The sequence below is a fragment of the Gracilinanus agilis genome, chromosome 4, assembly GCF_016433145.1.
Source record: "Gracilinanus agilis isolate LMUSP501 chromosome 4, AgileGrace, whole genome shotgun sequence".
In the NCBI taxonomy this organism is placed as follows: Eukaryota; Metazoa; Chordata; class Mammalia; order Didelphimorphia; family Didelphidae; genus Gracilinanus; species Gracilinanus agilis.
In genome coordinates, this window is record NC_058133.1 from 476570698 (window position 1) to 476595991 (window position 25294).

At 39.1% G+C, this 25294-nt stretch overlaps 1 protein-coding gene across 1 annotated transcript in view; it reads right to left on the bottom strand.

The window, feature by feature from the left end:
• POGZ (pogo transposable element derived with ZNF domain) overlaps nucleotides 1–24773 on the bottom strand; it is an 81242-nt gene extending 56469 nt beyond the window's left edge. Inside the window, exons 1-3 of the mRNA XM_044672690.1 lie at nucleotides 24553–24773; nucleotides 2520–2644; nucleotides 1502–1660 (exon numbers count right to left, since the gene is read on the bottom strand). Of these exons, the coding sequence (XP_044528625.1) occupies nucleotides 1502–1660; nucleotides 2520–2643 (283 nt within the window). The 5' untranslated portion in view covers nucleotide 2644; nucleotides 24553–24773. The remainder of the gene's footprint in view (nucleotides 1–1501; nucleotides 1661–2519; nucleotides 2645–24552) is intronic.
• Between the last annotated feature and the right edge of the window lie 521 nt (nucleotides 24774–25294).

Consider the following 25294-nt stretch of genomic DNA (forward strand, 5'->3'; position numbering starts at 1 on the left):
ATAACTGATTTTCAAATGAACTGATGGCTAGTGTACCTTAACTGAATACAAATGTAATTAAGAAGTCCTAATCAGAAAACATCTAAGATGAAGGACTGATAGGGAATTATGTTGGAAAGGAAAAGGGAAATTCTTTACTTTCCCTACTTCAAAGTGTAATTTGATCCTTACTCTCATCTTTACTTTTTAACAAACTAGAAGAAAATAAGAATGGAGAAAATATTATTTTAGTTGTAATAACTCAGGCCAAACCTTTCAGACAGATGTGTAAAGACAGTCTAATTATATGCTATATTCATAGTCTTTTGTGAATATAACAAAGTGTATAACATAAGGGCATTCAGAGGAGCTGAAATGAAACAAGTTTTTTTACACCATGGCTTCTCTGACTGCTAAACTGAACTAATCATAGGACACCTACTTCTTCCACTACTAAAAATGTAATCACCTCTAATATAGATACCTTAGTAGTTCAAGTACAGAATTAATGTCTACCCTATCCTATCTTCTACAGTTGGGAATTAATAAACAACTGAATCTACAAGGGAGAGGAAGGATCCTAGCTACCCCAGAAAAAAATCTGCCAAAATGACACTCTGCCTCCCCCCTCCCCCCGCCCCAGAATAAGAAATTGGGAATTCTTAACAAGGAATCTGACTTTCTATTTCTTCTCTTGGGTGTCCTCAGGAATAGTCAAGTTGCCCCATCAAGAGTTCAGCACCTACTCAGCAGGAACAGTGCCAATCTTTGAATCATTAATTGATCCTGACTAGTAATTTCAACCTTTTATTACTTTAAAGATCCAATTCAAACCAGCAACTTTTATTAAGAATCTACTATTTTAACATTTACTAAGGCATTATAGATACAAAGATAAAAAAAGACAAATATTTTTGTCTCCAAAGAATTTGTAGTGAAGGGAAGAGATAAGACATGTACCCAATGCTACAAAGCAGAATGTTCCAAGTAAAAAGAAGCTCAGACAAAGCACTATGAGAAATCTGACCAAAGAAAGATGATTTTTAGCTGAGGGAGAATTGAGACACTTCACAGAAGAGATAGCACCAGAGTTATCTTGAAGGAAGGGATGGATTTTAATCAATAAAGGCTGGGGAGAAAGAAGTTCCTCCTGTTTCTAGTGGGGGGTAGAGTGAGTAAAGGCCCAGAGCCAAAAGAGGGAAGGATGAAAATAGGAGAGAAAAAGCAATCCAGTTTAACTGGAACCTAAGAGTATGTGAAGGGCAGAAATAAGAGATAAAGCTGGAAAGGTGAAAGGAAGCCAGGGTGTAAGAAGTCTCAAATGCTAGGAGGAGAAATGTATACTTTATTCAGGAGGTAGTAAAGATTTCTGAATAAAAGAATGATGTGATAATAGTGGTTACATTAGGAAGACTGGATGAAATTGTTACTTCAAAAAGGCTCAGTTGTTCCAATGACTTTTTGTTCTCCCTTATCTTCTTCAACTTTCTGATCAAGAAGATTTTCTAAGGATCCCACTTACCATTGTTATTGGCAATTAGTGTGACAAGCGTCTTCTTGGCACTGTCGCTGTTCTGTGCTCCGCTGCTACTAACGGTGGTGGATGTAGAGAGGTGCCCACCAACAGAAGCATGGGCAACGATGGGCACTGGAGCTGAGATTGGCTGCAGGCTCACAGAAACTGTGGGAAGGGGAGGTACAGTCACTTGGAGACACATGACCCAGGGAAAGAAGACAAAGAAGGAACCTGCCCTAGCCTTCCCTTTTCTACCTTTGTTGGGTTACCTATCCAAGGAATTTCCTGCTTTCTGGATGATTCAGAATCCTCAGATTGCTCCTTTTCCTATTTGAGCCTATTTCTTCCACTTAGAAACAATCACTTCTTCCTTTTCGGTGTGTGTTGAGTCTGCTGGTTAAGTCAGATGATTTATCCACTGTGCTGGATGTTTAATTTTGTGTTTTATATAGCACCAGGCAGACAGGGCTCAATAAAGTTTTATTAACATCACTGCTACTGATTTCATAAGCATGCCAATCCAATGCTGAATTCAGACTAGGCCAAAACCATCTGTTTAAAAAAAGTCATCAAAGCAACTGCTTATGCTTTAACAAAGAGAAAATACATCACATAGATTCCAGGGTAGTCCAAAGTGTGACTCCGAAACATGACCCTCTTTTATCTATTTCCTGAGACAAGGAAGAACAAAAATCTGATGAGCCCAGGCTTGTAACTGCTACTAAAGTGAAAACATGAAGTAATGTGTAGTTTTCACAGAGAAGTACAATAGAGGCACCTATGTTTGGATTAGGCATATAAATAGGCACACCATCACACAGCACATGAAGTAAATGTAATTCTTAGTTTTATGGAAGAGGAAATGGATCCACCTGTAAAAGATAAAAAGCAAGAAGGCACTCAGTGCCTCAATAAGACTACTGTATACTTGACTTTCTCCTCCATTTTACCCTCTCAAAGAGAAATGCTATACAGATCAACCAATAAGACAATGTAAACGAGTTTTCTCTGACAATCTTGTTACCTGTAGCTGTTTTATCCACTGAATTATAATCTTCAACCACAGAATCCTCAATCACATCACTGATCTTCTGCCATGGCTCCAGCTCTTCCTCCTCACATTCCATAAACAGGTCGGTATCCGCCATGCTGAGAAATAAAGTAGATGAAAATGTCAGCATGTTATGAAGTAAAAGGCAGGACATATAATCATGGCAAATGTCCAGATTTCCAATGATCCAGAAATATAAACTTTCTGTTGTATAAAGATGTCTCAATAACAAATGCATATGCACATATCTTTTCTACAATAGCACAATGAAGACAGTGCTATGGATACCAACATTTACTTGAATTTTTGACTTGCCAGAAAAACTAGATGTAAACTAGTTGTTCTCCCTGTGTCAATCCTCATATCACATCAGTTATTAGTTTAGTGTGAATATGACATGTTGCACTCTGATTTAAAAATACAGACTAGGTGGAAGTAATAGTTAAGGGTGGTTCCATAGATGTGTGAAAGTCATTAACATTCTAAACTATAACACTAGTAGTCTTTTTTTTCCTCTTGGCAGGGGGTCGGAGGAAAAAGGGGGTGACTTTTGGGAACAAATTCTAACTGTTCAATGTTTGAAGCTTTTAATCGAGTGTTGAGCTTGACTGTAATTAGTCTCTGTAACATTCTATTTCACAAGATCATAGATTTAGAGAGAAAAAAATTCAATCTTTGAGGTCATCTAATCTAATCCCTTCTTTTACAGACGAATAAACCTAGTTCCAGGAAAGGCAAGTGCTTTGACCCAGGCTCCAAAGGCAGTGGAGTTGTAGAGTTAAGAGCTGAACCCAGGTGTTCTGACTCAATGAAGAGAATTATCTCTGTATAAGCATAATATATACACGAATGATCTCTTATTAGAGTAGAGCCATTAAAGCAGTTTTGTTTGTTTTGGCAAAGTCAAATGCTTTTTAATATAATCAGTAAGCTTTAGAGAAGTATAGTGAATGAAAACCAGTCACTACAAATGACACCCTCCCAAACAGTGTAGAAATCACTTCAGCCAGCAGCATTTAATTTTCTTGCCAATAATAAAATAGCAATGGACAACACTACTTTAGAATATTAACTCATTTGCAAAATATGAAGGATGGAAGATTTGAAACAATATCAAATCAGAGAACATCAAAAAATAATTGAGGAAAAAGGAAATCTGCCGAGATTCTGGATATAATTGAAGTGAAGTGCTGGAGATACAAAGGAAGAAAAAAAACAGCCCTTGTTCTCAAGGAGCTCATAGTCTAATTTGAGAAACAACATACAACTAGGTAAAAACAAGATCCATACACCCAGGATAAACAGGAGACAATCCTAGGGGATTTAGTTTAGACAATCCTAGGCATTGAGTTTAACAGTATCTAGGAAGATGGGATTTTAGTTGACACTGAAGAAAGTCGGGGAAGCCGGAGTCAGAGATGAGGAGGAAAAGCATTCTAAGAGTGATGACACCACTGCAAATGCAGAGTTGGGAGATGTTGAAGGAACAACAAACAAGGAAGCCATGTTCCTGTACTTTAAATTATAAAGCGGGGAGTGAGATATAAGGAAGGTGGGAGAGTCTAGGTTATGATGGTCTTTAAAAGTAAAACAGAGGATTGTGTATTAAAACCTTGGATGCTGTCTTTCATCCTTGTTTTCAGAGGACTGATGACATCACATAGTGATGTTTTGACTTGTGCATTTAAGTGAGACAGAGTTGCACAAAGCTGTTGGTCTCACTCTCTTTCAGAGTCAAGAATCAGGTGGCAAGACAGAAAGTCAGGATGATGGACAATAGCCTCAGATGCAGAGGATGGCCTTAGTTGTCTTTGATTTCTGACCAGGCTCTAAGTGCTCCATGGAGCCTGCTTCAGTCACCTTCCTGGCCATTGGAACAAATTGTTATCCTTTGCCTGTTCCTCTAGGGAAAGGCTTTATATGCTTAGGGTAGACAAAACAGGATTTGAGGCCTGTCAGTTACCCCCACCCTGGTTTGGCCTTTCTGCAGACAGTCTGACCAGGGTGTGGCTGCTGGGAATGCTATGCTTCTTGGAGTCACAAGTTACAGGATGGACACCCTTCACACCAGGAGCTAGTCCTCCCAGTATACCCCATTCACAATTGAAGTAATAGGGAGTTAATGGAGTTTATGAAATAAGAGGGTAACATCATGGTCAAACCTAAACTTTTAAGATCATGTTGATAGCTGAACAGAGGATGAACTGGAGGAGACAAAACAATAGTTACTGCAATAGCTTAGATGTGAGGGATAGCAGCCTAGACAAAGGAGGAAGCAGTGTCTGAGGATCAAAGAGGGCATATATGAGGGATATGAAGATAAAAACGGCAGTTTGCTTAAAGACTGGATAGGTGAGAGAGGAAATAAAGGATGACACATAACAACCTGGGTGACTGGAAGGACAGTCTTAAAAGTGATAGAAAAACTGGGAACAAAGGCAGGCTGGGGAGGGGAGGGGGGTAATGAGCTCTGTCTTGGACATGTTGAGTTTAAGATCAGATATGTCTCAGGCAGTTGGAGATGCAAAACTAGAGGTCAATAGCTGGATAAACAAGCATCTGCAGAGATAACTGAATCCACGGAAAATGGCAATACCACCTAGCATTTATATAGAGCTTTAAGGTTTGCAAAACAATTTACAAATATCTCATTTTGTCTTGACCACATCCCTAGGAGATAGATACTATTAACCCAATTTTACAAATGAGGAAACTGAGGCAAATACAGATTAAGTGACTTGCCTAGAGTCACAAAGCTAGCAAGTATTTGGGGCTGAATTTGAACTTAGGTTTCTTGACTCCAGGTCCAACACATGACCCACTGAGCCACCTAGTTGCACCTTGATGAGTTCACCAAGCAAAAAAGGTGGTGGTCCAGGACAGTCTTGGGGGAATACTGTTGTGATAAGGATTTTATTAAGTTTACCCTGTCAAACTAAATAAAATCCTTATCACAACAATACTTACCCCCCCAAGTGGGTATGACATGCATGAAGATCCATCAAAGAAAACCATGAAGTGTTTAGCAAGGTAGGATGAGAACAAGTAGACATCAATATCATGAAAAAAACTAAAGGAAAGCATATCAAGGAGATTTGATTAAATGGTACATTACATATACTGTAATCTTGATGTAAAGGTTAAATTAGGAGTTTTGACAAAATAAGAGAGCAGCTTTTAATAATTTAAGTTTTAATGAGAATATAGTAGAGTTGTAAATTAATATTATCCCTTTAAGTCAGAAATATTATGCCTTTAAGTCAGAGAAAACTTCTAGCAGCTTTTAACAATTAACAATTTAGTTTAATTAAAAGAGATAATAAAAGAATATAGTAAAGGAGAGAAATATAGGAAAGAGGTAGGGAAAGAAAATTTCCTAATGTCTATGCTAGTTATCCTATAACTACCTAAAACTGCCTATATCTACCTATAATTGCTATTAGAGAAAGTCCAGCTGATCACCCTTCAGCTTGGCTCACCAGGCAGAATCAATATATATATATATATGTGCGTGTGTGTATATATATCCCAACCACCAACTAATCACCAACTCACACCACCAGGAATCAACCCCCAACAACCAACTCACACCCAGCAGCCAACTTCCCTGCAACTGCCAGCCCTGTCAGCAACTCACCCACCAACTGTCAGCAACTGACTCCTTTTATAACCCTTTTCTACCTTACTTCCTGTCTCTATGGTTCCTCCTTCCTGTCTCTATGTTTTCTACTTCCTATCACTGTGGACTGGTTAATCCCTACACATCTCTATGGTAAGAGGACCTCCAGTTTGCCCATTAAAATAAAAAAAAGGAATAAAGAATTCCTTTTTTCAATGAAAGCACCTATATGTGAAAACCGAAGGGCAACAGACACAAAAAAGAGATCTATTATTTGTTTACTAGTGATAACAGAATCTTCATAATTAAACTGTACCAATCACTTCAGAATTATAATGGTATATATAATATTTTGTACCCAGTCCCATCACCTCTGCAAAGAAGAGAAGGTGCATTCTCTCCTTAGAGAAAACAATTTAAAAGGCACTTGGTCCAATCAATATTTGCCTGAGCAAGTCACTTAATCTTTTAGCAAGATTGAACAACCCTCTGAGATTATAAGGTGCCAAGTGACTGGAGTTATATAAATAAAGATGTAGATTGATAGAGAGGGAGGGTGAACTAACTGGATACTACCACTGATAATTGTGTGACAGCAGTGGAGTCCAGATAGGTGGCTAGGGCAAGATCAACTGAGGCTTGCCACCTAGCTAGATGATGTGACACCTCCCTCCTTTATAACAGTGCCCAGGCAGGATCCTTCAGGTCAATGGATGGTATCCCTTCAGGTCCCACCTGGGGTTGATTGATAATAGATTTTGGGCTCTATCAGCCTTGGTAACGGTTTATCTGACTGCGTATCTCCCTTCCCAGAGAAGCTATGAAATAACCACTCCAGGAAGGTACTTGAAAGGCTTTATCTATAATTAGCAAAGATGGCTATTGGGAATGGATAGAGGAATTGGGAAACCCTAACTACTTTGATAGTAATAAACCCTCAGAGCTGTAGGCAAGTAACTGATTCTGGTAGTTAGCTCCTCTGGCTTAGCCTGGCCAAAGCTAAACCAGAGTAAGCAAGCTGCTGCTTTATGTCTTTCAGCTTCTTCTTCTTTCTGCTAGATGCTTTGCCTAAACAGCCTTCAGGTATCCACCCCTTTCCACCCACTTCTTCTTCTCCTGCCCACTTCCCGGATCCCTCCCGGGCCCTGGGAAACCTAGATAACTACAGATGATTTGATTTCCTAATATCTAGGGGCAGTAGAATCAGAAGTGTGATGGTCTGGGTACAGGTTGACAATGCTAGTCAGATACAAGACAGGAGGATCTTGCAAGGTTGAGCCAAGCAAGTCACCAATCCCCACAAGACCAGGATCCACAGATCTCCAGTCCGGAACCCAAAGTCAGGTCTGCCAGGGTAATTTATACCCCCCTGGGCCAATCGCTTTCTCCCCTGTCCTCACGGCCCCTGGGAACATTCTAAGATCCAACGGTCCTCACCCGTCAATCAAGGGTGAGACTCTCTGCTCCCAGAGTTTCAATATAACACTAGCTGCATTTATAGATAGTTTGTCCTCACTGAGCTTTCCCTACATCAAAGAAAATCAAAGGACTTAAATTAAATAAGGAACATACATGAAGGAATTTGTTCTCTTTTCTTTATACTTTTATTTAGTGATTTGTACCAATTCCCTAGGGTTTGATTATCTCTGTTGCAGATGATTTCCCAGATAGACATATTCAGAGATAGTCTCTCTCCTGAGGCATACATCACAAGCTGACTACTGAACATTTACAACCAGATGTTCTGTAGGCATCTCAAACACGAGATGTCCAAAATAGAACTGATTACTGATTATCTTTTCTCCAAAACCTATCCTCTCCTGTACTTCCCTATTAACTGGCAAGGGTACCACCATCTTTTTAATCACTCAAGTTCCCAATATCAGTGTTAACTTGGGCTTTCACAATCAAATCAGCCCATGTATTTTGTCAGTTGCCAGATCTTGTACTCTATTGAATCTCTCCTCTATGGCCCCTTCTCTCCATTCACAGTCATCCTGCTAGTTGTCTCTAGCATAGATTATTCTAATAGCTTCCTAATGAGTCTCCCTGCTTCAAGACTTTTCCAGTTCCAATCTACCCTCTACAGAGCTGCCAGAGTGGCTTTCTTAATGCGCACTATCTGATCAAGACACCCACCTCCTATTCCACTAAGTCGAATGGTTCCTTATTACTTCTAGGACCAAATAACCAAAGTTCAAATAACTTTGAACTTAAAAGTTCTCAGCCTGGACTCTTTCTTTTTGATGTTCTTACACACTATTCCCTTCCATACACTCCACAGAGCAGTCATATTGGTCATCTATCTGTTCCTCACACAAAACAAACAGTATTTCCAGTATCCTCTGGTTTACCTCATGCCTGAAATGTTCTCCTTCCTTACTTCCACCTCTTAGAGACATCTGGATTCCTTCAAGACTCAGTTCAAAAGTGCTATTTCCTCAGTTCTGTGTCATTGTTTTAATGTCCCTAGCTGCTTAATGACTTCCTTTCTAAAGCTACCTTGTATGTACTTTATATGTATCGTGTGTATATGTGTGTATATATATGTAATACATATATATGCCCGCATATATGGTGTCTCTCTCATTAGAATGTAAATTCTTTGAGTAGGTACTGGCTTGGTTTTTTCTTTGTATTCCTAGAGATTAGAAGTACAGTGTTTAGTGCTTCCTAAATGCACACTGGTCAAATGATATGTCTCAAGTGAAGATTTCACAGGATTGGTAAATATTATTGATTCTTTTTATTAAAAAAAAAAAAAGACAATCAAGAAAACAGCTACAAAGACCAGTTCAACCTCAATGAAAATAGGAGACAGGCACAGGCAATCTCTCACAATTCTATAAATGACCATATATAATCACACAATTAGCAAATAAGATTCTACTGTACTATAATTACTGGTTTTGAAAAACTGATTAAATCAGTAAAACCTGAAGACTGCTTTAAAATGTCACTTAGAAGGGGGCAGCTGGGTAGCTCAGTGGATTGAGAGTCAGGCCTAGAGATGGGAGGTCCTAGGTTCGGATTTGGTCTCAGACACTTCCTAGCTGTGTGACCCTGGGCAAGTCACTTAACTCCCAATGTCTAGCCCTTACCACTCTTCTGCCTTAGAACCAATACACCGTATTGATAAGATGGAAGGTGAGGGTTTAAAAAAAAGTCACTTAAAAATTCAAATCATATTTAGAGCCATATGAAAAGAAGTTCAACAATGGAAACAATTTTTTCAAATGTCTAGTGACATCATTTGAAGATGTAAAACAAAGACACAGTCTTTTTCATTTTCACTTTTAAATGTTTTGTGTAGTCTAACCTAAAGAAAGTTGACCTATCTATTGGTTAAAAGGCTAGCCTATTCACTCTTAATTGCATGAGTTAATACGCCAATTGTAGCATGCCAAGATGTTATAGTGAAATACACAAAAGTATGAAAGAGATTAGTGAAAAACAAAGTAGATAAAAGATGGATATTAACCATACTATATAACATAGTTAGGAATCCTGATGAGTTGGTCTCTTAGTATATATTTCCATTGTCCACTGTGAATGAACAAGGAGCTGAGGTTAGAATTAAAAATTGAGAAGAAAAAGATTGGGATTGATTGCACATAGAAAACCATTATACAGTTTGATCAGACCATAATGCTCAATGTCATAAACATGACAAGGAAGCATAATATAATAGTGGTGACACTTAAAGAGACTTTTAGTGTTAAGACCATTTTATTTTTTGATGGTTCAAATAATTATGAAGTTTCCTTCTGTTATTTCCTATTTATTCTGTAGATAGCTTGCTTTGTATATACAGTGATCCCTCACCTATTGTGGGAGTTTCGTTCCAGAGACCCCTGAGATAGGTGAAAAACCGTGAAGTGCAGTCACTGAGCCAATCAGCATCCAGGATACACAGAGCTGTTGTGGTCACCTTTCATTCCATCAGCTAATAGTGTGCCATGTACAATCTCATGATGGCAAACCTGCGTAAGCAGTAGTGGTGTACTGCATTTCCATCGTGTACAGTAAGGTATTCATCCGTGAAATCCCACAATAAAGTGAAAACTCCATGAAACAGAAATATAAATATAAATATTTATTTATTTTAAAGCCCACGATACAGTGAAGCCGCGATAAGTAAACTGTGATATAGCGAGGGATGACTGTATTCGTTTGCATGTTGTCTCTCTCTCTCCGTTAGATTTTAAGCTCCTTAAGAACAGGGGCTGTCTTTTGCTTTTTTGCATCTCCAATGCCTCACATAGCAATCAACTAATAAAATGTTTACTGATTGATTATACTGACCTGAAATCTGCCTCTCTAAAAATGTTACCCATTATTTCCAGTTCTAGCATCTGGGGCTAAGCAGAATTTGCTTAAACTTTTTACCACATGTCAACATTCCAAATATTTGAAGAAAACAAGTAAGAGTCCCTCAACCTTTCTTTTCTTCAGGATAACTATACCTACTTCAATCAAAACTTTTATGGCAATGTCTCCAAGTGCTCTCATCATTTTGGCCAATTTCCTCTAAATCAGTGGCTCCCAAACTCTTTTGGCCTACCGCCCCATTTCCAGAAAAAATATTACTTAGCCCCCTGGAAATTAATTTTTGAAAACATTTAATAGCAATTAATAGGAAAGATAAATGCACTTGTGGCCATCACTGCTCCCCTAGATCTCTGAAGCACCCACCAGGGGGCGGTAGCACCCACTTTGGGAATCACTGCTCTATCAATGTCCTTCTCAAAATCTGGTTCCTATAACTAAACCAAATACTGCAATCCATACACCTGTAACATACCCAACTAGCCACATCCAGAGGAAGAACTGTGGGAGGAGAAACACAAAGGAAAAACAACTGCTTGAACACATGGGCTGATGGGGATATTATTGGGGATGAAGACATTAAATGATAACTCTAGCCCAAATATCAATAATATGGAATTTGGGCTTAATCAAAGATACATGTAAAACCCAGTGGAATTGTGCGTTGGCAAAGGAGAGTTAGGGGAGAGGGAAAGAACATGAAACATGTAAATATGGGAAAATATTCAAAATTTTAAAAAATGAAGGAAAAAAAAGAAATTCTTTCCTCTGGTCAAATTTTTTTTATCATTTTATCTTCCCTCTCCCAATCCTGTTCTCCATTTTCACCATGACCTCTCTTCAGTTCTTTCCCAGGCCACCAATCCCTATACTGGCTATATTCTCCATTCCTAATGGCGTGACCATTAGGTCCTTTGGTAAACCAGTTCAACCCCACCCTATTCTCCATCAAATTTGAATTAACTGGCCCTTTAACCTATAGGAGATGGTGATGTCCACCATCTAATGCCTTTGCTACTACATCAGGGCTGGAGAACCTATTATCAATAAAACTGTGTTGACAGGATCCTATCCCACTCACCACATAGCCATTCAAACCTTTTTAAGCCTCCTAAAGACTCCCATAGTACCCTCTCCCCAAATTCTCAGCTGAGGATCTTGACTCATACTTTACCAAGAAATTAGGCCATTCATTCTATACTCTCTTTTCCCCTCCTCATCTCATATCACTTGGTCATCTTCCTTTACTTTCCCTTCCTTTACCCTTGTCCTTTGCGAAAAGGTGGCTGGCTCTTTTCCTTGCTAAGGTAAATCCCTCCCCTTGATGCCTACCTACAAACACACTCATGCTTCCCAGGGCCTTAAACCAAAAACCCACCAATTCCAAAACACTAACTTGACCTGACCTGACTGACCTGAACATTTCAGCTAGCTATTATCTGTTTTCCTTTTCCTGCCTAAACTCCTTGAGAAAGTCTATAAAATACCTCGACTTCCTTCTAAACTCTGCATTCTAGTTCTAACATTATCATTCAACTAAAACTGCTCTCTCCAAAGTTACCAATGATCTCTCAGTTCCAAATCTAAAGGCCTTTACTCATTCATCCTTTTTGATATCTCTTCAAGCCTTTGACATTGTCAATTACTTTCTCCTACATATTCTCTACTTTTTTTTGGTGATTATGCTCTCTTGGTTCCCTAACTACCTATCTAATGATTCTTTAGTTTTCTTTGCTGGTTCTTCATCCAGATCAAACTCACTCCATGAGTAACTAAGGCTCTCTGCAGATGATTCTCACATATATTTATATTTCTCTAGCCTAACTCCTCTCTTAAATTCCAGTTTCATTTCACCAATTGCCTACTGACCATCTCAAAATATTGTCATGTCCAAAAGGGGACTCATTATTCCTCAATTGCCCCAAGCCTTTTTTTCTAACTTTGCTATTAATGTAGGGGGTTTCATCATTCTTCCAGTTACCCAGATTCATAATCTAGGTGTTGGACACTTAAAAAGTTTCCCCACTAGTGCAGGTCACATCATCTCACACCTAGACTATTCATTAAAAAGAGCCTTTTGCGGGGCAGCTGGGTAGCTCAGTGGATTGAGAGCCAGGCCTAGAGACGGGAGGTCCTAGGTTCAAATCCGGCCTCAGACACTTCCCAGCTGTGTGACCCTGGGCAAGTCACTTGACTCCCATTGCCTACCCTTACCAATCTTCCACCTATAAGTCAATACACATAAGTTAAGGGTTTAAAATAAAAAAAAAAAAAAAAAAAAAAAAAAGAGCCTTTTGGTTTGCTTTCCTGCTTTCTTTACTCCAGTCTACCCTCCACCTTGGCTGTAAAAGTGATTTTTCTAAAGTGCAGATATGACCATGTCATATCACTCTCCATTCAATAAAGTCTACTGACTACCTTCAGGATCAAATATATAAAATCCCTTGTTTGGGGGCAGCTGGGTGGTTCAGTGGATTGAGAGCCAGGCCTAGAGATGGGAGGTCCTAGGTTCAAAAATCTGGCCTCAGACTGTGTAAATAGAATTAGCTGGAGCCCATTAATAGTCAAAATTCTATTCAACCTAGGCGTGCTAATGATGTCACCCTAACCTCCCTTAGTGGGGAGGGGAGGCGAGTTACCCACACGTGACAATAAGTAACAAATCAAGAATAAGGGACTGCCCTTTGGGCAGTCCAAATCAATGTAGAAACTGCCATTTGTCCATTTGAATTAGAGGTGGACCACAGGAAGTGATGAAAGACACTATCTCTTTAAGTAAGTTAGTGAACTTCCTGTGGGGGCAGTTGCTGTCTCGAACTGGAAGAAGCAGCATCTCCTGAGACCACAGACAGCTTACACTCTATATTGTCACGTGGGTAAGTTAGACTGACTTCCTTGGCCTAGCTGGGCCAATTCTAAACTCTGCCTATCTGGCTGTTGGGCCTTGTGGCTTACAGCTTCATTTATTAAGCTTTATAACCTTCTTCTCTCTCTGTCCAGGCCTTTGGCCTGGACTAGCCTCTCCCTTTTTCTCTTTATTCCTACTTTTTACCTACCAGACTGTAAATAAACTCTTCAACCTGATGCTGACTTGGGTCTGATTTAATTACGGAATCAACCTAAATTGTTGATTCCTGGCAGCCACATATTTTAATATATATCTATAAATACCTAAATTTTCCTTCTTACAAGACACTTCCTAGCTGTGTGGCCCTGAGCCTTAACCCCCATTGCCTAGCCCATAACATTCTTCTGCCTTGGAGCCAATACCAGTATTGCTCCAAGATAGAGAAGGTAAGGGTTTAAAAAAAAAAATCCCTTGTTTGATTTTTAATTTGACTCTTTCCTACCTTTCTAGTCTTAGACTTTATTTTCTTCTATGTACTCTCTGGTCTAGTGACACTGGCCTCATTATTTTTTTGCATGCTAATATTCTATTTTCCTTACTCAAGCTTTTCACTAGCTGTCCCCAAGCCTGAAATGCTATCCTCCTCACCTCTACCTCCTAGTCCAAGACTTAGCTCAAATTTTTGGCTGGAAACCTTTCTTCATTCTTCTAAGGATGCCTGTCATTTTATTTTATCTATATACTTGCAGGCGCAATTAGTTGCATGTTGTTTCCCTCATTATGTTAAAAGTAAATTACAGTCTCCGGTACTTAGTTTCCATAGTTTATTACTATTTACTTGAATAAAAGAAAACAGACAGATATAGAACTATTTAAGCCTATTCTAATCTAGCCATGTGGCACTCTTCCTCATGGCTTTCTCTCTCTCCGTTACTATCCTTCCACTGCCATGACCAAGGGAATAGACAGAGACTACTTCTTGGAACCTCCTCTTTTATTTTATCTCCTTTACCCCTGGATCTTAACCTGATCCTTTCTGGGTCATTGTGCCTATGTCACTTCTCCCTTGACCTATATTTGGAGTACCCTCATTTAACTTCCAGTCATGTAACATAAAGCTAACAGTCTGGGGACACAGGTAGGACCCCAGCATGTGATTTTTGGTGGGGTGGAGGGGAGAGAAGGGGTTCCCCTTTACACAATCCCCGCTTTGATTCACTGGGGAGACCTGCCATGTTAACCTTTAAGAAAAACTGAATAAGGAGGTTTTAACATGCTAGTCTCCCAAAGAATCAAAGGGGGGACTGTGTAACAGGAACCCACTCCCTCATCCCCCAGAAATCATGTACTGGGGTCACCCTACCTGTGTCCCTGTGCTACCCGCACTATGTCATGTGAGAGTGCTCTAGTGTGAGTCACTAGACTGTGGCCTACATACTTGACCCAGAGATGATGGAGTTTGACCTGGAAGGGGGAGGTTAAAAGGTTAGAGCCAAGGAAGTATGCTCTCTCTATTGGATATGGCCACATGGCTAGATTAGAATAGGCTTAAATAGCTGGATATCTGTCCTTTTTCTTTTATTCAAGTAAATAGTAATAAACTCTATGGAAACTAAGTACCAGAGAGTATAATTTACTTTTTTTTGTTTGTTTTTTATTTTATTTTTTAAACACTTATTAATATTTATTTTTTTGAAAAGTTAACACAGTTACATAATTCATGCTCTTACTTTCCCCTTCACCCCCCGACTTCCCCCTCCCCCCCATGGCTGATTTGTATTTCATTGGTTTTAACATGTGTCATTGATCAAGACCTATTTCCATATTACTGATAGTTGCATTGATGTGGTCGTTTCGAGTCTACATCCCCAATCATGTCCGCCTCAACCCATGTGTTCAAGCAGTTGTTTTTCTTCTGTTTCCACTCCTGTAGTTCTTCCTCTGAATGTGGGTAGCGTTCTTTCCCTTAAATCCCTCAGAATTGTCCTGGGTCATTGCATTGCTGCTAATACAGAAGTCCATTACATTCAATTTTACCATAGTAAATCAGTCTCTATGTACAATGTTCTTCTGGCTCTGCTCCTTTCACTCTGCATCAATTCTTGGAGGTTGTTCCAGTTCACATGGAATTCCTCCAGTTTATTATTCCTTTGAGCACAATAGTATTCCATCACCAGCATATACCACAATTTGTTCAGCCATTCCCCAATTGAAGGACATACCCTCCTTTTCCAGTTTTTTTACCACCACAAAAAGCGCAGCTATAAATATTTTCATACAAGTCTGTTTATCTATGATCTCTTTGGGGTATAAACCCAACAATGGTATGGCTGGATCAAAGGGCAGGCATTCTTTTATAGCCCTTTGAGCATAGTTCCAAATTGCCAGCCAGAATGGTTGGATCAGTTCACAACTCCACCAACAATGCATTAATGTCCTAGTTTTGCCACATCCCCTCCAGCATTCAATACTCTCCCCTTCTTTCATTTTAGCCAATCTGCTATTTGTGAGGTGATACCTAGAGTTGTTTTGATTTGCATTTCTCTAATTATTAGAGACTTAGAATATTTTCTCATGTGCTTATTGATACTTTTGATTTCTTTATCTGAAAATTGCCTATTCATGTCTCTTGCCCATTTATCAATTGGGGAATGGCTTGATTTTTTATACAATTGGTTTAACTCCTTGTATATTTGAGTAATTAGACCCCTGTCAGAGTTTTTTGTTATAAAGATTTTTTCCCAATTTGTTGTTTCCCTTCTGATTTTGGCTTGTAATTTACTTTTTTTTTACTTTTTTAAAACTTTTTCTTTTTTTTTTTTTAACATTTATTAACATTTATTTTTTTTAAAAGTTAACATGGTTACATAATTCATGCTCTTATTTTCCCCTTCACCCCCCCCCCCAACTTTCCTCTCCCCCCATGGCTGATGCATATTTCCACTGGTTTTAACATGTGTCATTGATCAAGACCCATTTCCAAATTGTTGATAGTTGCATTGGTGTGGTAGTTTCAAGTCTACATCCCCATTCATGTCCACCTCAACCCATGTGTTCAAGCAGTTGTTTTTCTTCTGTTTCCACTCCTGTAGTTCTTCCTCTGAATGTGGGTAGCATTCTTTTCCATAAATTGTAATTTACTTTTAACACTTAGAATGTGAGCTCCTCTGAGGTCAGGGGCTATGTTTTTGACTTTCTTTGTGTCCATTGCTTAGCAAAGTACATGGCACATAGTAAGAGCTTAATAAATACTAACTTCTTAGGCTTTCCAAAACCATATTCTGGTGATAAGTTACATTTCAGAAAATCCAGTACTCAATCTATTAAACTGTTTTAACTTTCCATATTCTGTGCATTTGTGTATAGAAATCTGATACAATGGATTTTATTATTACCAAGCCCAAATAATTAATATCAATTAATGATAAATATCTGCTGATCGTTTCACAGGCCGCCTATTAACCTTGAACAGTTGCATGCAAATGTTTAGAACATGTAGTCTGTAAGCTGCGGAAGCCTCTTTTCTCAAAGACCAGAATATAGTTCTCTTTGATTAGAAACCTTAGACTTTCAACAAATCACTGCTCCGCAAATTTTTTGGACCTCCCAAAAAAGTTTCAACCAGAGGCTTTTGAGCTCAATCATTTGCATTATTTTAAATGCGTGTGTCTGTTTTTAATCTTTGTATGCCCAAGCACCTTAGTGTTGTGCCTTGACCAACATAAACACTTTATAAATGTTTATTTTCTTGAATCTGTACTATCACGAGACTGGGTTTTTTTTCCTTTTTCTCAAGGAAGCATGAATAAGAAGATATTCCTATTTTCTGTAAGTAGAAATATTAAATTCTACCCTCCAACATGAAGAGTGACTCTTTTGAAAGAAAGGGCTGAAAAAAGTTATTTAGTTTTCCAAAAGGTGATGGGCCGCAATGATTCAAGAAGACATGAACCAATTATGGTAACTTAATAAAATGCAGTATTATATCTGTACCATAAGACAAATATAAAAAATTCAGAGGAAACTGGGAAGACATATAAAAAGTGATGTAGAATGAAAAACTAGAGCAAAAAAGTCCATTCACAATGACTACAATATAAAGATCAGTGAGGAAGCAGCAAAAACTCTAGTCAATTGTACTGGTCTCTTAGTACTATTCTGTCAAAGTTAAAACACATATTTCTCCTTTTTGTTAACAATGGATATACTTTGTCCAGGAAGCATCTTTCTGTAGAAGGCTAATCAAGTGTTTTGTTAGCAAATGCCCCCCCCAAATAAAAATCAGTTAATGAGTCTTTAAAAAGATGTCATGGGAATCTCTGTATGTTCCATCTACCATTTCTTAGCCTTAAATATGAGAAATAAATGAGGTAGCACTGCTAAGACATATAGCTTACAATTAAAGGTTCACAATTCAACTCAATGGAAAATCATCTACATTTTCCAAAGATCCCAGATATGGAACCAATTGTGGTCATAATATCATAGATTCGAAGCTGGAAAGGATCTTGTACGTCCAATGATTCCAAATCTCTTATGTTCTAGATGAGGAAACAGGCCCTAGGAGTTTAGCTAATTTGGCCAAGATCATACAGATCATAAATGGCAATATTGGAATCTAAACTAAGGTTCTCAAACTCTTAATCTATTGTTGCTTCTGTGTCATACTAGCTAGCCTAGAGCAAATAGGGAGTCACTGGAGTTAACTGAGTTAAGAAATTATATAGTGAAATCTGTGATTCAGGAAAATTGTTTTGGTGATGTGTAAGGGAAGATTTGAAGGAAGTGGAGATTTAAAACAGAAAGACAAATTAGAAGGCTATTGCAAGAGATAATGAGGATTTGAACTAGAGTAATGGCTCAGTGAGTAGGAGACAAATAGGAGAAAAGTTGTAGAAGGAGAAATAAGATTTGGCAACCAAATGGACAGAAGTTGATATTTAAGTTGTGAACCCAGGTAACTAGGATTGGTACCCTCAACAATAACAGTGAATTCGGGAAGAGGAGTGGGATTTTGGAAAAATAAATATGAGATGTGATATAGACTAGAATCCATCTAGGCCTCATCTACTTGGTTGCACCCACATGAAAAAGGAGGGCTGTTATTTATCCATCATTCCTGTACAGAGAACTTGTCTTCCTAATGCCACTGGTAGTCTGAGAGGCAGATTTTTCAATGGCCATTAGTCGCTGATAGTGGTTCCAAGGGAGTATCTAGGTAATGACTGCCCTGAGTAACTTTATAAAATAAAGAAGAGGAAAGAGAAAAGAAATGTTGGTAGATAAGATTATATGTACTTAGGTTAGAAACAAATCTCATGATGATTATTTTGGGAAGAAAGGAATTCAACTTATTTCCCCAAGCTCAGATTGGTTGATTACCCTGTAGGGTGAGGCCACAGTTCTCACTTTGAAGGATAAAGCATTAACAAATTACTTTTGGAATTTCATCTTTATTCAATTTGGAGATCTACTTTTGAATAAAACTTCCAGAAAAAAGTATAAAATTGCAGAAAGCAGGAACACAATATTAGTATAGACAACCATGCACCAGGCCATTATATGGGAAATAAAGCTAAGTACTATCAAAAGAAACATGCATGTTTTCCAATATATAAAACATTTCTTCAAAAGTTAAGTGGTAAAAGGATGAGTAGTTCCTCATCTCCAAAAGATTATTTTAAGGATTTTATGAGTTAAGAGATGGAAAAGGACCATCTATTCCAATCCCCTTATTTTATAAATGAGGAAATAGATTGAGGAAGCTGAAATTCCTTAGGTACAATAACTAAGGAAGATTAATTAAAATCCAGGTCCTTTGGTATTAAATGCTTTTCTACTCCATAAAGCTGACTCTTACCAAGTAAAGCTTAAATCCCTCCATTTAGCATTCAAAATTTTTCTACACATGGTACTATTACCTTTCTGGTATTCTGATTCCCCTGTATAAATTCTACATTCCAGTCAAATAAACCTCTTTGCTCTGAAACACTCACTGGCCTGCCATACCTAGAATGTGCATATTCTGTATACTTACTTATTCCAGTCTTACCCATCATTTAACTTAAACATTACCCAATCCCTGAAGCCTCTCCAGATCCCTGGTTGTAATAACCATTCTTCTCAGAATTCTATAAATAACTACATAAACACATGCTCTAAATAGTTAAGAGAAATGCAAATTAAAACTGCTCTAATATTTTACTTCAAATTGCAAACTGGCAAAGAAAACAAAAAGCAGAAACAGTCAATATTGGTATAACTTTTCTGGATATCAGTTTGTAATTATGCAAGAAGTGTGACTAAACTGTTCATATTCTGACCCAGCAAAAAAAAAAAGACCAAAGGTAGAAACAAAGACTGTTACTTTCTGTGATAGTCAAGAACTAAGGGAGAAAAAAGTGGGTTCCCACTGACTGGTAAGTGGATGAGTAAATTGTGGTACATAAAGTTAATGAAATATTATTCTACAATAAATTTTGAATTAGGAGTTCAAAGAAATGAGGAAGATTTGTATGAACTAATTGCCAAGTGAAATAAGCAGTATTTTCCAGAAATGACTATGCTGCAAAAGCAAAACAAAACAGCCTCCTAAAAAAAAGTTAAAGAATAAGTAACACATATACCTCTCCTTGTAGTAGAAGCAGGGACTACCAGGGCAGAAAGTTATGTACATTACCAGTTGTGGTTACCCTCTCAGGTATTTTATGGAACTATTTTTATTTATTACAAGAGAAGGTTTGAATTCTGAGAAGAAATTTTCAGAAGTGACAGATTAAAAACAAAAGGTATCAACAAACTTAACCCTCATTAAATCTATATAAAAGTCTTTTTCATAACATTTCCATTTTAATACATAATCTTTAACTTGTATTTTTATTAATACAATTTGGTTTTACATCACTTTCTTTTCTGAATATATACTTCTCCCCTAATCTAGCAAGCCATTCCTTATAACAAAGATCACAAAAGGAAAAAAAAGCAGCATTAAGGCAAAACCAACAGAAAAATCACCCCATCTGACCACATTTACAGAGTTCTACATCCATAGTGCTCAAGTCTTAGTAAGAGGGAAGGGTGGTGCATTCTCTCCTTTTCTCTGGGGCCAAGCTCGGTCATTATAATTACAGCAGTAGGTTTCAGGTTTCTGTTCTTTCCATTTACATTGTTGTAGTCATTGCGTACATGGTTTTCTGGGAACTGTTTATTCCACTCTGCATCGGAATACTTCAAGTTCATTGTTTTTATGCACTAATATTCTACCCACAAGTCTTCATATTTGAGTAAAGATGCTACTTAGAAAAGTTTTGCAGCCAAGTCAAATGCAGCCTGTGGGCACCAGGGTGTTTTAAGGTTCTGTGATTTCATTGATTTATGGAGCTTCCTAGGAAGAAACTCCCACTACCAATACACAGATCTGCCAGGGGCATTGAGAAATTCAGAGATCAGGCCAGGATCAGGCAAATCTTACTAAGGGTGGCTCTGGATCCATAGCCTTTCCCAGATCCCTGGCACACATACAAGCCTTAGGTATCTTAAATTATTTTATTTTTGATGTATCAAGTGAGTGTAAATAATCTTAATTAAAATTCTATACATACCCATCAGGGTGAACACATCAATTTCTTTGTGGGGGAAAAAAAAAGGCACTCCCTGTTTTTCCCCCTCCCCCTTAACATTTCCTAATGAAATGTTTAGCAAACACCAATTATGTATAACCAGTAAGAAACTTCTTAAACTACTATATTGGTTTAAAGGTTTTCAGATAGAAAAAACCTGTAATTTGGGTTTTCAAGTGAGTAACAGTAGCTACTTTTAAGTAGCTATCATATACACAAAAATGCTCAATTGTATACCTGTTAGTATTCTTCTGATCGTCAGTTACATTTTCTAATAATAACTGGGATTGAAAGAGACAAAGTTTCTTACCATTTCTAATCCAGGAATGAAGCCTGCCTCACACAGAGGATTTGAATTCAGCAGCTACATGGTTCGTTTAAAAAAAAAAAAGTGAGAAAACTGTTCTTTGCTGCAACACAATTTACTCAAGAGCAGCAGCAACATTCAGAATGGGTATATTAAAACTAGTACTAATCATATTCTGATGAAAGCAATATAAGATTTTGTTAATTAATTTAAATATCACATAAGTGTAAAATTCATCTTGTACATCTGAGATTATTATACTCTCCAGGCTCTTTATCAGGAATAAAAAGTACAGTCAGATTACAGGAGGAAGCTCTACAGCCATTTTTGAAGCATTTCTGTCCATTTTTTTGCTAATTTAAATATTTGCCCTTTCTAAAGTATCTTAAGGACAGCAACAAGGCAAAGGCTGCCTGGATTTGATTTAATGGTGGAAATCTATGCAACAGGAGCCACTTATGTATGCTCCATCTTAAATAGAACTTGATTCCCCAGATTTAATCTGCTGGAGTTTGCATAATCTATAAAAGCTTGGAGGAAATCACATTCATTACAAAGGATCTATTCAACATGGCAAAAGAAAACACCTGTTTTGACAGCTCTGACACAAAACTACATTGTTATGCACAGCAAATTTTTTCTGGTGTCTTCTCCAAAAACCTTGAGAGATTTGGGTTTGATTTTTGATTCTTAGGTCATTTTGCCTTCACCTTTTGAACTTACTGTGTTGGCAGGCACTCATTCAAAACTTTATTAAATACCAAGTCCATTTGTAAAGTCCATTAAGTCCATAAAGACTTTAAAAAATTGCCTTAAGGTAAAAAAAGTAATGCCATCTCTCCCCAAGCCTGGCAGAAAATAATGTCCAAAACAATTACTCATTATTTCCTCAATTTCCTTGTTTTTAAGACAAGCAACACATGAAATCTCATTAGGAAAGATTAGATTTTATTTTAACAGAAAAACCAAGCAATATATTTAGTTACTGGTACTGAACTGAAACACTTTTGCATCTGATATTTTACATAGCCAATCTTGAAATTAGCATCTTGAAGAATAGAGAAAAAAAAAATGGTGGTTGTGTTGGTTAATTCATGACTAATTATTAGACAAACTGAATTTAAAAAAATATTTTTCTCCCCTCAAAAGAAGTGAACTGATAGGTTTGAGAACAAAATATATAAGCTTCTAACATAAAAAATTCAGTTACAAGAGGGGAAAAAAGCTTGACAGAAAATGCTTATATGTCTCTAAGCACTTGTCTATCGACAATCAACTCTCTACCAAGAAATGCCTCATTGTTTAAGTAATTTTTTTTGGTCACCTGTATGACAATCTTTCAGCCAACTCAAGAGAATACCACATAGGCAAAACGTCACCTTTTTTAGTCAACAAACTGCCATGACTTTTTAAAACAAGAATTACAAAGGATTAAAATTAAGGAGTTGCATAAATTCCCACCATGCAAAACTTTTTTTCCAGAGGTTAAGCTGTCAGTTTTGCCAAAGGGCCATAATTTTACTAGCATGTGAACAATCTTGACTCACCAAGGAATATTTCAAAAGAGTAATTTTTGAACAATTTTACACAGTATAAAGTAAAAGCTTCACTTGCCTTTTACTAACTGAAATATTAGTTAACGCTTCAAATGTCTTTGGATAACAGCTCCAGAGCAAGGCACTGTACTGAAGACACAACCCCAAAAAGCCACTCTTTTCTCAGAGTATTTTGAAAAATAGGAAGTTATTGAAAAATAAACAATAACGGTCTCCAAAGCTACTCCACAGATGTAAGAGGTTGAAACGGAAAATGAACTGAGACTCATCACCAAAATAATGCATTATGACCATTAATTCCTCCAATTTGTGCTACATCACCGCAAAAGGAAAGCAAAAGAGCCAAAGGGAAAAAGATAAGAGACAAAGGATTAAGAATATTACTGCCACATCCCTCTAAAAAGAATCAAATATGGGAAGTTTTAACTATCACTCTTACCAGAAACCAAAACTTCCTATTGGATCCCTCCAAGAGTAGAATAGGCTTCTTGAAAAGAACATGGGCACCCCTCCCACTTCCCATGCCAAGTCTGTGATGAGTAGATATTCAAAGGATAAGTCTGGCAGATTCAAGAATAAACTGTGATCTTAACTCCTCTCCTCTTTTACAAGAAGAATATTGACGAACTATTATTAATGTCTCTTCCAGTTCTGAAAAAGCCCTATGAAGTAAGACCTATATAGAAAACAGGAGATTCTAAAACGCACTTGAAGCACGCCGAAATAAGAGAAGTTGGGAGGAGGAGGGAGAGCAGAGGAGCGAGCAGGTGAATAAAGAGACGAATCAGTGTCTTCTCTCCAGGGGCGCCAATAACTGGAGAAAATAGTCCCAGGGAGAAACATGGCGCCTGCTGCGGCAGGACACCTAACTCCAAAATATATTGTCACCAAAACCTCTTTTAAAAAAAAAACTTAAAAAAAAAAATACGAGCGACGTCCCTAGAAGAATCTGGGGAAGCCCTGGGCAGAAGGTTCACACCAAATTGGAGACTAGGGGGAAGGGGTAGTCATCAAATCAAGAGGTGGGGAAAAGATTACATAACTAGGGGGAGGGGATTCCATCCGCCCATCCTGACTAAAGAAACCCCCAAACTCTATACTCCCTCCCCAAACCGGAGGAGGTGGCGGCAGCGGGGAAGGATGCGTATACCCCAAACCCAATGAAGGAATGTTATCCCTCCGCCTTCCCCACCAACCATCTCCTCCGCCGCAGGCTCGCCCCCCGAGCGCGCGCGGGAGGGGGAGGGGAGCTCTTGAAGCTCCACCCCCTCGGTCTCGCGCTGCCGCCTCCAGGCCCCCTACCCCTAGCCTCCCTCCGGGTCAGGGCGCGCGCGCCCCCGCCCACCGCTTTTCCCAAAGCGCGGACCGAGACGTCGTCGTTGGAGTGAGGGCATTTTAGAGGGCTCGGCGGAGTGAGGTGGATGGAAAGGGAGAGTGGGGGGAGGAACAAGATTGGGGGGACTTTTCTACTCCTCCCCTCCCGCCCTGCGACTCCGGGGCGCACGCACGCACACACGCTCGCGCCGCTCCCGCTCCTCCCTCCCTCCGCCACCTCCGCTCGCGCCGTGATTCGCGGTGGGCGCGTGCGCGCGCGACGCCAGCCTCTCGCCGCCGCCCCCCCCTTCCCATCCCCCTCTTTCATTGTCTCCCGGCCGTCCACCGCGGGCACCGAAAAGATAACGGAACCCCGGTAGAAGGGGTGGAGGAAGAGCACACCAGATCACTCACCTCCTCCCGTGGTCGCCGCCGCCGCTTGTCTGACTTGAGTAAGGCGCCGTCGCCTTAAAGGGACCTTGCACCCCGTCGCTGGGAGAAGGGGGTGGGAGGGGACGGGAGTGCAGGGGGAGGGGGAGAGGAGGAAGAGAGACTGGCCAAGCCCCGGCTCCTCGACGGGGAAAGGAAACCCCCCTAGGGCCCGAGTGATTTGGGGTTGTTTTTTTTCCCCTGGGGGGGGCAGGAGGGCCCCGGGGGAGGGGGGGTGGGGGGGGCCAAGGAATGTGGCTCCGTATACGGGAGCTGGCGCGGGGGAAAGAGAAGCCGACTCCCCCCACCGACCCTCCTGCCCCGCGGAGGAATACGTTCACGTCACTTCCGCCCTCCCCCTCTCGTAAGCCTTCCATTGGCTGGAACGCCTGCACGTCATGGGATCACCCTAACCCCTCGGCCCGGTCTTCTTTCCTAGTCAAGTTTGGCTGGACCCTCAAATAAATAAATAAAGGAAAAACCATTTCTGAGAAATAAGATATTATTTTAAATGGTTTTGGCAGTAAATCCCCCTTTTAAAAAAATTATAAGCGGAAAATTGGCTTTCCCAATGAAATACCACCTCATTTCACCCCATGGGTTCCTAAGCAATATTTGTGGGCCTGCTACTCCCCACCCAAGCTATATGATGATGTCCAAAGAGGAGCCTTGTGCCACAGCTGTAGGAGTAGACAGCAGGGACAACCAGGGTTAGGATAGTGTGTCA